We start from the raw sequence: 10,937 nt of genomic DNA, 5'->3' as shown, positions 1-10,937 counted from the left end.
ATAGTCAAAAGGAATCCTGACAAACATCAGTTATCCCAGATCTGGGCAATGAGACCTACTTTCTTCAGTGGCAAAATATGAAATTCCTTGAACTTATTTACCTGACAGTCTACAAGGTCTTACTGATACAAGCCTGGAGTTCCAAGGGAGCCTAAGGCCTGCTCTTACTCAAATAAATACAGTTTTCAGAATCATCTTAAAATAGACTATTTTGGACTCTGGGAAACTTTTAAAGGGGACAAACACCATTGACCCTGACATTCATAACATCAGCCCCCCTGATCTTGTAAGCTTCTTTGGTTAAGATGCTTGATAAGGTTATCAGGCACTTTTAACAAGGCAAGCTATTCATATAATCAAATTTGTCAAAAAGTAACAGTTTGGCATACTGAAGACTACCAATTAGCTTGAGGGCAGGGAACACCCTGAGAAAGCTTTCATTGTAAATAAGCCACTACAAATCAGTAAACTGAGTATGCAAGCAATGAAGGATAAAAGATATTCAGCATCTTTCTAATGACATGTCCTATTCAGGACTTGTGTTCTGTGTTAAATGAACTTAAGCTAGTCTCATGACTGGACTAGATCAGTCTCCTCTTTTAGCCAGTGTGAAAGACATCTTGCCTTTGTATATTGACCTGTGTTTTAATTAAAAAAGCATCCCTAAATATAAGTGGAGTAACTTGACACTTATTTTAAGCAAAGGCTGAGATCTGTCCTTTGAAAACATACATCCTTATCCTGGCCCAAGAGCCACTTATGGCAAGTCTGAGGTGGCACACAGGTTAAAAACACTGAATAAGTCTTACATTGATGTAAGTCACTGTGTGAGCATTAGACAGCCACACCTACATATGTAAGGCTGCTGATGCAACAAAATATGCTATTACCATTTGCAATCAGATATATTTAATTATATGATTCATTCCACCTCTCACTAAAGCACAATCCTATAGCTCCCCTGGGGATGCCAATATCTTGTTTGCATGGGGGTAATGCCACTTACATGTTGCTTCCTAAAATAACAACATTCAGAAAAGAATACGTGTATGCACCAAACTGGAGTTATGTGAAGTGGCCAGCATTACTGCCTTACCCTCCATTTTTTTACTTCCAGCTGTTTACTGCCTACTGCTGGGGCTTTCAAAAAACAAAACTGACACCATTAGCCATATAGCTGGTTTGTAAACAATGTGCTAAGTATTTCAATACAGAAAGGGTTTGTTTTACAGTCCCACATCAGTCACCTATCTTTCTTCTAGGTTATCCCTCACCATACAAGAGCAGTCAGTTTCCTAAATTGCTTCCAACAGGAGCAGTTAGAAAAAAGAATCTAGCTTTAGCAAAATGAGTCAATAATGCATAGAATCTGGCATTCAAGTCAGAGTACTTTGTGAAGATTAGGAGTAAGGAAAGAAATTCCTTTTAGCTTCTACTCCCCATTCATACGCATCTCTAATATTTAGAGAATGGGAATTAAACAGACATCACAAATTTAATCAGGGTTGCTGTAACTATGAAAAACTAATTTCAATTGCATGGGGGAAACACATCTGTGGAGTACAATGGTTTCACTATAGCACATATTGTCTTACCTGCAAATACTGCAGAACACACCATGTTCAGCTCACAGAGAATTTCCAGTGGAAAAGAATATTTGTAGGATGTTAGCAGAGCAAGTAACCTCACTGCCCTAGCTAATCTACGGACATCCCTTCCTTTCTAATCCGCAGAAACCTAACCTTAGAACCACTCATTACCAGGGAGAAGAGAATAAATCCCCTTAACCCTTTTCTTGCTTAAAAAGCCTACTTTAAGTTGTCTCTCACTCAAGCAGCTTGTTATTCTCAAGAACTTTCCCAGGCAATAGGACACTTAGCTCTTAGGGTCTCTCTTCAATTACCAAGCCTGCAATTAAGACAAGTATATGTAATATTGTAACCTTTTCTTCTGTTGCTGGTTACAGAATTTCTGCTACAGCATAAGAAATACCTGGCTTTCAATTTAGGGTGGGGAAGGGGGGATGGATTTATGATACAGTAAGAGAGATAGAAGTCCTGCAGGTTGACTCATTTCTTGGTTAGCTACAGAAACACATAGTCAAGCTGCCCTGCACTGATTTCCAAATGCATCACAGCCCACATGTAGGCTGTAAAGTGGAATCTGTGTCAGAAGCACATTTAATCCTAGGATTCTCTTCGGCTAATAAATGAGCTATATAGCAGAAAGACCAAAAATAATCCAACCCAGGTGGTCTGTTTCCATTAACCAGCAAGTTAAATTCATATGCTATATCACTGCTTTTTATAAGAGGTTGTGTATATAAAAAGGCAGATTTGTTTTATTTTTTAGTTCTCGACTTTGTATCATTCAACCTGAAGTTAAATAAATATTAAAAAATAGGAAGTTTTAAAATGCAGAATTTCCTAAGTGACAGTGTCCATACAGATGAAAATTTACATGAGGCATAAACTTTAGAATTTTGGATAACATCTGCTAAAAATGCCGAATTTCATGAACTGCCACATTATGTACGGCAGTCACCATTCAAATTTCTAAGTGTAGGCTAGAAAAAGTCAGATAGAAACATCGGCTKTAAAAGATCATAAACACAGAAACAGAAAATCCCATGATGAGTAGACAAAGCTAATACTAACTTGTCACCACAGTAAGGAAAGGAAAAAAAGGACTCCAAGTAGATAAATCACTTCCAAATTGGCATCTATCATGGTAAAAGACTCGCACACATCCCCTCACTATTCTTTGTCCCCTTCCCTAAAACAACAACAAAAAAATCTTCTCTGCACTCTCTCTCAGGGTAATCAAGAACTATTAATAAAAAAAAAAAGTTTGGGGACCTGCAGGTTCAACAGGGGGAAGTTTTGTTTCTAATGTTATACAAAACTGCAATAGCTTGTTTTGTAGCTATTTTAAGGAATCAATATTGACAATTCATAAATCTGAAGAAACATTACACACTGACCTGTTCTACATGACAGTTACCCTGCATACCCTTAAAGCATCAAGAGCATCAAGAAAACATGATCTTACTGTCTCCAATGCACAATACATATTCTGCTTCAACCTTGTTTTTAAAAGGTTAATAGGGGGGTTTTAAGCTTACAGGTAAACAGCTGCCTGTCAGAATGTGTTTTTTTTCCCCTCAATATGAGACAAAAACTACAACAAGTGCTATGCTCCCTCAGTCTTCATGATCTGAAGTTTCTTTGCTGCAGTACTCCCTTTGGCACTCTCCTGGATAAATAACAATATTAGAAACATCTGAAAGAATGCTGATATCTTGGCTAAACAGAGCATGTATTCTGGGTCCACCAGTATGTATAATTTTCATGCTGTATACACATTTTGACTTACTGTACAATTTATTTGGATTTTCTCTACTTACATATTTTTCCTTTTTGTCCCTTAAGGTCCATGCATTAGTCTTCCAAAACAAAACCAGACTCTGGGTTTGTTTTGTTTTGTTTTCAGTTTTACTTATAAAAGATCAAGAAAGTCTCTCCTCAGCATCCTGTTTAAAGATTGGGCAAATACATTTAAGTATCCATTAACCTTGTATTTGCAAATAAAACATTATAATGAAACATTGTAACTGTTCACAAACAACAACCCGTCTATTCAATTGGCTACATATATTTAAGAGGAATATTCACAGCAGACAAAAAAGAGCCTGAGTTTCTGTTAAAGTCAACTTTTACTGCTATTTTCAAGAAGAGTCTCAGCCTTCTTCTCCAAATGCTCATGCCTTATACAAATTTTTGAAAGAAAATATCCTTTCCTAACAGGAATAGTTCGCAAAAAAAACCAAAGCTGGTGCAGTACCCATCGCCACTTTTTCTGCTTTAATTTATTTGCATAGAAGAAATATATGATGGTCTAAAACAACGGTTGTCTTTCATGCAAGAACTCTAACCAAACGTGTTCTGCTCACAATGAAATATTTGTGAACAGTCTTGCCAGAATTGCTTTCTCCCCTTCTCTAATGAAATTAAAAATAATCTCAGAAAGAACAATTTTTTACTTTATTATGAAAATTGCTACATTACAGTCACTGTTCCCAACAGTATTTTGACATATGCTTTTTTTAAACCATTTAAGTGCCAATACACAAGCCATGATTATTTTTTCAAAATATGATTAGCGTTATCTATGGTAATTTGAGATAACTTAAGCCATTGCAACATTCCAGAATCCCCCTGCCTTTTTTTTTGTGTGTCAGCCATGGTAAAGAACAGCATCTACAATACCCAAGTTATCCACTAGTGTTACTGGTATAAATAAACTTAACCATAAACGACAGAAGAACAAACACACACATACATGAAAATCCCACACTGAAACTACTTGTTCTCTGTATCTTCAAAAAGGCAATGTGGGAGTTTTTCTTTCTGACATGTAAGTAACTAGCAAGTTACAGGCAAAAGTCTCAAACTTAATCCTTTGTCAGTTTGTTGAAAAGCATGTTCCCATTTTCCTATCACATGGGACTTTCTTCTTTTCTGAAGAAAGTGTTTATCCTTGGATCTCAGGGTAACGAAGCTGAGCACACTACAGATTTCAAGTATTTAATTCAGTGCCAAAATATGAACTAGTCAGTGCCTTTTGTTTTTTTCATAAACAGAAAGAGTAGTGAGTGCCTACATATTTATAATTCCAGTAAATAGGGAAGCCTGTAACAGTGTGATTATTTCCACAATAGCACATTATAACACTGCTTTCAGCAGTTCTGTTCAGCAGAAGATGCCTCAAAACCTTTACAGCAAAACACACTATAGGCTACCCAATATAAATACTAACATTTTTATCTTTTAACAAACATATATAGTAATAGCTGAATTCAGGAAGACTGAATGGTTCTGTGGTGCAATTCATTCTCTTTAAACGTCCCTGTCGACAAACCAGGACTAATAAAAACAAACCTACTATTTTAGAAGCTACGTGGCCCAGACTTTCACATGTATTCTATGTAGATGCCATGCCTTTTGAAGTACTGTTAATTTAAAAGGAATAAATAATTTTTCTGTTAGAGTAGGAAGTAATTTCTTCTTGGAAAGTGCTTGGCAAACCAAATTCCATTATCGCTATCTTCATCACCTCTTCATAGCTAGTCTCCGGCTGCAATTTTCCGATCTTAAATTGAAAGTTCAGAAGTAAAAACAGTATGTTCATCTGTAACAGAACATCTGTAACTTCAGAGTATTTTCCTGTTTTTAGTCCCATTTCAGGGAAGAAAGTGAGTATTAATGAAGTTCCACTCAGTAGATTATCCCACAGAGCCAGGTTGTAAATGATGGTCTAAGTAAGTTTTTCATGTTGAATCTGGTAGTAACATGCCTGAATTAAAACAAAGTTCAGTTTAGCATATATGCCAGCTTTAAGGAAGCTGATAAAGCACTGTACACACATACTGAGCTTTTTTTCTATCCAAGAAAATAGAGGACTAGGCTTTCCACAAGCAGTGATGATACAGTGACACTGCAACACATGAGAATCTTCTGATATGTAAACAAACAAACAAAAAAACCCAGGAGCTTTCAATTACAAATTATGTCCAGCTCTTCATGAAGTGAGATAGCACAATTTGGGACTCCAAATACTGGCAAAATGTACATTTTCTTGCTCACAAGTCTGTCTTTGCCCTTTGATAGAAGGACTCAAAAATGAAAATATTTTCTCACAGAACAAGGAAGCAAGAATTAACATAAGGGTTTCAAAAGCACTCTGATACTAAAAAGCAAAGACTTCTATCACCTAGATAAATACTCTGACCATAACTTTCACAGCTGACCTGCTGCTGATAGCTATTCACTTCTCAATGCTAATTCCACATGACTTGGGTCAGCAGTGGCCAAGAAACTTAATATAAATGTTTCAGGAAATATTTGTACTCAGACAAAATAAGATTCAGCTCTTGCTAAATAAAGAGATTCTTTGAGAAAGTTCAATCAACTCAAACCTTCCCTTCTTGTAACATAATAAAAACAACAGGTGGGGATAAAAGCTCTAAACCCAAATACATCCCCAGTTTGCACAGACCAAAAAAACTAATCACATTCTCCTAGAAGCTCAGCTTGAGATTTTTACTTAAAGCATTTTCAGATTAATATCTCCCTTGCTCCTGCCCCCCTCAAAAAAATAAAAAATGAAAACAAAAACACCACAACCGACTTGTCTAAACCCACTTTTCTGGAATAGTTTTGATGAAACAAGACAAACCACTACCGTTATAGAGGTCTTTGGTGTACAATGGGATATTCACCTAAACAGAGATGTCTCTCTCCCTTTTCCCATAATTAGGRAGATACTAACTAGAATATAGAGATTGATAAAGGAATCTGATTTTTTTGACAAAATGGAATTCTTGATGCATCTTGATGTAATGTCAGACAAACATCATTAGGACGGTTAATCTTAACAGAAGCACTTCATCCCAATTTTTATGAAGGGAATAAGGTTTGTTAAGTTACAGGGGAAAGACAAGCGAGCACAGCAAAATAGTCAACAGCCACCAGCATTACCTTTAAGTACATTTACATATTGCATCATTTTATTAGTGGTTGCGGTAAATGTTAGGCTCTCCTAAGCTCTAAGTTAAGTTTTCTTGCCCATAATAACGAAAAACCTTGATGAAAAATGTCAAGGAAGTTATAACTTAATGTTTGTACAATTGTCCTAAGCTGATCATTATTGCCTTAAGTTGATGAATTCTGAAAGAGTTTTTATAAACCCTGAATAATTCTCATACCTTCAAGGTAGTGAACATGATGCCTTGTTCCCCATGCTGAAGATAAGGATCCATCAGGTCTTCAATTAAGTGTACTTCAGACCCCAAATTCCTTATCCTGTCACATGTGAAAGAGGAAAAGAATAGGGTGAAAAAAAGACACCACTAAAAATTTTTTTTTAAATGCTCTGCACAAACCATGCTTTCTCCTAATCTCATTCTGAGGTTAGAATCATTTTAGTTTTAACTCTTTAAAATTCATTCAGCCCAAAGCAAACAGCCAAAATGGAAAATTTACAGAGTTACAAAAAGCTAAAAATGAGTCTTATAATGAGAATTAGGAAAGCTTAATACAGGCATAAGTACCCGTACTGCCTATGCCCAACTTATGTATGATGCTACTCTTAATGCCTACCTGGCTCGTAGCACCACATAGAGAAAAACAGGAAATAAGTCATCCATAGACCACAGAAAATCTTCCTGAAGAGTCTCAAGTACATTCTGAGAGATCTCTTCAAAAGTTTGCTGGATCACCTTCAATTTGTCAGCTGGGGTAAAGGTGGTACTATTTGGAGAGCAAATAATAAAAAAAGTAAAAGTAAAAAAAAGGGTAATACTGAGAAGTTATGTATTTGCTTCTACATTAAGATGACAATCTGCTAGTTAGTGTTTTACTTTCTACCTCCCCCTCCCCTCCCCCGCAAGAAGATAAGCCCACAGATCATTCATCTCACAGTAGTCATTGCTGCCAAAGCTGTGTAGCACCCCAAGCTATAATTGCTGGATCAAGGATCTTATTTTTATCTGCACTGCTGCAAACAAAACAGCCTTCACAGCCTTACACCATTTTTACACATTGATTTGGTGGTGGGGTGGGGGGGAGGCCCTTCTAAAATCCTTTTAATTTCCACTTAAGTTCTTACAGCAGAATTCCTTATGTCAGCTAACAGACACAGAAAAGCCTCCCATAAATAGGTCTTTTTGCCTTAACTCTTTAAAAAAAATTCACATGCCAATTTGATTAGATATCCTCTCACTTTTGATTCTAAATGGCGTCCTCTGTACGTGCCTCAAACTGTCCCATTTATGAGGCTATACTTGTTTGCTCATTGGGAGAATTTGCCATCATTTCCAGTAGGAACTCCTAAACTTCTAGCTGATCTCTCTTATCAAAATGAATGAGGGGAAAAAAACCCACAACAAAAAAACCCCAAACAAGTAAAGAATCACAGTCAACTAAATTAGACAAATACCACTGTAGCAGGAAAATACTAAAAGACACACTTCAGAGAATTACCTGATTTGCTGTAAACATTCAACTGCAGAGGCAAAGCAAGCATCTTTTGTATTTGGTGATACCTATGGGATCAAGAGAAGTTCTATCAATCAGGTTTAGCAACTTTCCAAAAAACACTGCAAAACAAGAAAACCCGAATCCCAAAGACTATTCAGGACAGGAAAAAAACCTGCAGCTACTGTAGCACTGGCATAAGCGACCCCCCACACACATACCCCCGGTTTCTAGTGCATCTAGGAGCTAAAACCATCCAAAATATCTGCCTATATATAATTTGTAAGAGTTTTGTTTAAAATTCAGAAAATGCTGTACTGAATACATCAGTATGCTGAGTCAGTTGTTTGTTTTCAGACACCTTCCAAGTCAAGGAAGATGGAGAACCACTGGAGCCTAGAGAAGCCAGACCAGTCAGTACTCAACATGGACTCAGGTTTGGAGCAAACAGAAAAGAACCAATACAAATGTTAGCTCTTACCATGCAACTGAGCCTAAGTCTTTCTGGATGGGGGAGGGAGAGAATGGATGGATGGATGCAAAAAGACCAAGAGAAATTCACAGAAATGAGAAAATTTGACAGGGGAGAGAAGCAGACAAATATGCTGTCTCAGCTACAAAAATCCTGTTCAATTGAAGGATGACCCAGCAAAGAAGGTAAATGGCTGTGTAAAACATCCCATACGGCATAATTCAGAGAAGTCACATGCCACATATTACCTCAGTGGAAGGGCTCTACTCTATAACCAAAAAAAGTCCAAATGGTGAAAAACTCAAACAGCTAGAAGGATTTTACCCAGTACCTAAAAACACAAAAAATCTGAAGTAACTCAAAAAAGATGTTACTGCTGCAATTTGGAACATTTAAAGTCTGACTGGAAGTTTGCACCATGTCTTCTTAAATGAAGACATGCTGAAGTGTCCTAATGCTTATGATCTGGGAAAGCAGGGATACATCCCGCTGAGAACCTGTAGCCTCAGGGAGATCACTCTTGGCTTGGGTTATTGTTACAAACCTGTAACATTTTGTCTCTTTTAAGGAATATCGGACTGCCTGTGTCCGGCAGCAGACCAAACTGGTCAGAATAAGCATCTTCAGGGTGAGAGAAGCTTCAGAGGACACAGACCCAGCACAGAGACTGTTGAGCAACTATCTGGAAGAGCTTTTCCAGGGCTGTGGAACACGCACAAAAAACAAACCAATCCCCAAAAAACAAAACGAAAACACCTCTACCACACATGCCAGAAGAACTGAAGAAATGCTGAACTGCTCAAAGAGAACAAAGTCCTCTATTAAGCCAGAGCAGTTCTGTGTGAGCATATATTCACACTGCATTCACCAGAAGCCTTTAACCCTGCTCTCAAAAGACTAAATTCTGGGGCAAAACAGCTCAGCTGCTCTCTCAGATTGCAGGTCAGAATACCAAGCAAATTAATTATTTTGCAAGTGTCTGAGGTACAAAGATTTGTTTACAATGAATACACATTAAAAACAGCAAGCACTGATAAAAGCCATGCTTCCAATCATTACAGACTTTGCCCAAGCCACAGTAATAAGTAAGAGGTAATCTGAAGGTAAGAGGATCTAAAGGACCATAAAAAAATGAAAATTTCAAATAAGAATAGTATCTAACATTATTAATAGTAGACAATTTAAAGTACCCAGTAAAAATCGTTAAAAGTTATGATTACTAAACCATTATCACTGGAGCAGAGACTGGGTACTATAGTACTACTACTGTTCAAGACCATTGTTCAGCCACTTTTAGCATGATGATGATAAAGAATAAAAATAGTACATTTCTCTTAATCAGAAAGTGTACCATGGTGCAACTCTCCTGATCAAACTTCTTGAGAATTACCTTGGTAGATGTTTATTTTCACACTTTCTCATAATTGTAGACCAAGCAAAATGGTTACAGACTTCTTTTTAATTTATTACTAGACTAACAGCATACAGAATGAGTCAATGACAAAAGCTGGAATGACAGCTATTGTAAGAGATAACTAGTTTTTAAGTAGCAGAAAAATTTTAAGGAAGCAAAGCAGCATAGCATCTCTTCAGCAAAACCCTGTTCAAAAAAATTCCTATATTACTACTTCAGGCTTTCAAGCTTCTGAAAAGAAGCACTCAGTAAAGTACACTAAGTCAAGGCCCAATGAACATACCTTTCTAATCTCTCCAAGGATGGATACAGTTCCTGGCCAAAATTTCCTGCAAGAAACCCAACATCTTATATTGAGAGAACAGAGATCGTACTATTCTTAAAGCATTATTCACCTTACAAAATTAACTGATCATCATGTTCTGCTAAGATAGAACAATTCTTACCACAGGATCAACTGCATCTAGCACAAATAGCTAAAAGATAGCGTAATTTGAAATGTCTCCCTTAGGATCTGTAGTGATACTGATTTTTTTCTTCTGTTCTTTTTTTTTTGATTCATTCTCTAAACCACATTAATTAGCATACAGTTTAGATGCATTTTAATTATCAAAGCATCCTAGGGATTCATTTTTTTAGACATGCTTTTTATAATTATGTGCCATAATCTTTAACTTCTGTTTTATTGTTGAAGCATACTCACGCCTGCACCCCAAGAAAACTTAGAAGAGCTGTATCAGTTTGTTTGTTTAGACGTAAAACACATTCCCAGTAAACATCTTCCTCACGCTCATTGTTTAAGGCATACAACATAAACAGAGGAGGGTAGAGTCGTGGCAGTAACACAGGGAGCAGTAAGCCAAAACTGGTTACAACATAGCTGTTAAAAAAATAAATAAATAAAAGTTAAAAGCCTTAACCATTTACACAAGTAGAATTAAGATCAATGATTGGAACACATCTTTAATTTATTATTAGTACATTCTGTCAGTGAAAAAAATAATAAAATAAGTAC

The 10,937-nt window shown here is 36.7% G+C and overlaps 1 protein-coding gene across 3 annotated transcripts in view; it reads right to left on the bottom strand.

The window, feature by feature from the left end:
* Positions 1 to 3,528: 3,528 nt before the first annotated feature.
* Positions 3,529 to 10,937, bottom strand: part of ALS2 (ALS2, alsin Rho guanine nucleotide exchange factor) — a 38,806-nt gene continuing 31,397 nt past the window's right edge. For all 3 annotated transcript variants that reach the window (XM_026088249.1, XM_026088265.1, XM_026088257.1), the window contains 6 exons: positions 10,626 to 10,802; positions 10,206 to 10,251; positions 8,043 to 8,104; positions 7,161 to 7,310; positions 6,767 to 6,863; positions 3,529 to 5,355 (listed from right to left, as the gene is read on the bottom strand). In XM_026088249.1, the coding sequence (XP_025944034.1) occupies positions 5,317 to 5,355; positions 6,767 to 6,863; positions 7,161 to 7,310; positions 8,043 to 8,104; positions 10,206 to 10,251; positions 10,626 to 10,802 (571 nt within the window). In that variant the 3' untranslated portion in view covers positions 3,529 to 5,316. The remainder of the gene's footprint in view (positions 5,356 to 6,766; positions 6,864 to 7,160; positions 7,311 to 8,042; positions 8,105 to 10,205; positions 10,252 to 10,625; positions 10,803 to 10,937) is intronic.

Source organism: Apteryx rowi, unplaced genomic scaffold, assembly GCF_003343035.1.
Source record: "Apteryx rowi isolate R43461 unplaced genomic scaffold, aptRow1 scaffold_12, whole genome shotgun sequence".
NCBI lineage: Eukaryota > Metazoa > Chordata > Aves > Apterygiformes > Apterygidae > Apteryx > Apteryx rowi.
This window is presented reverse-complemented; position numbering and strand designations above follow the sequence as displayed.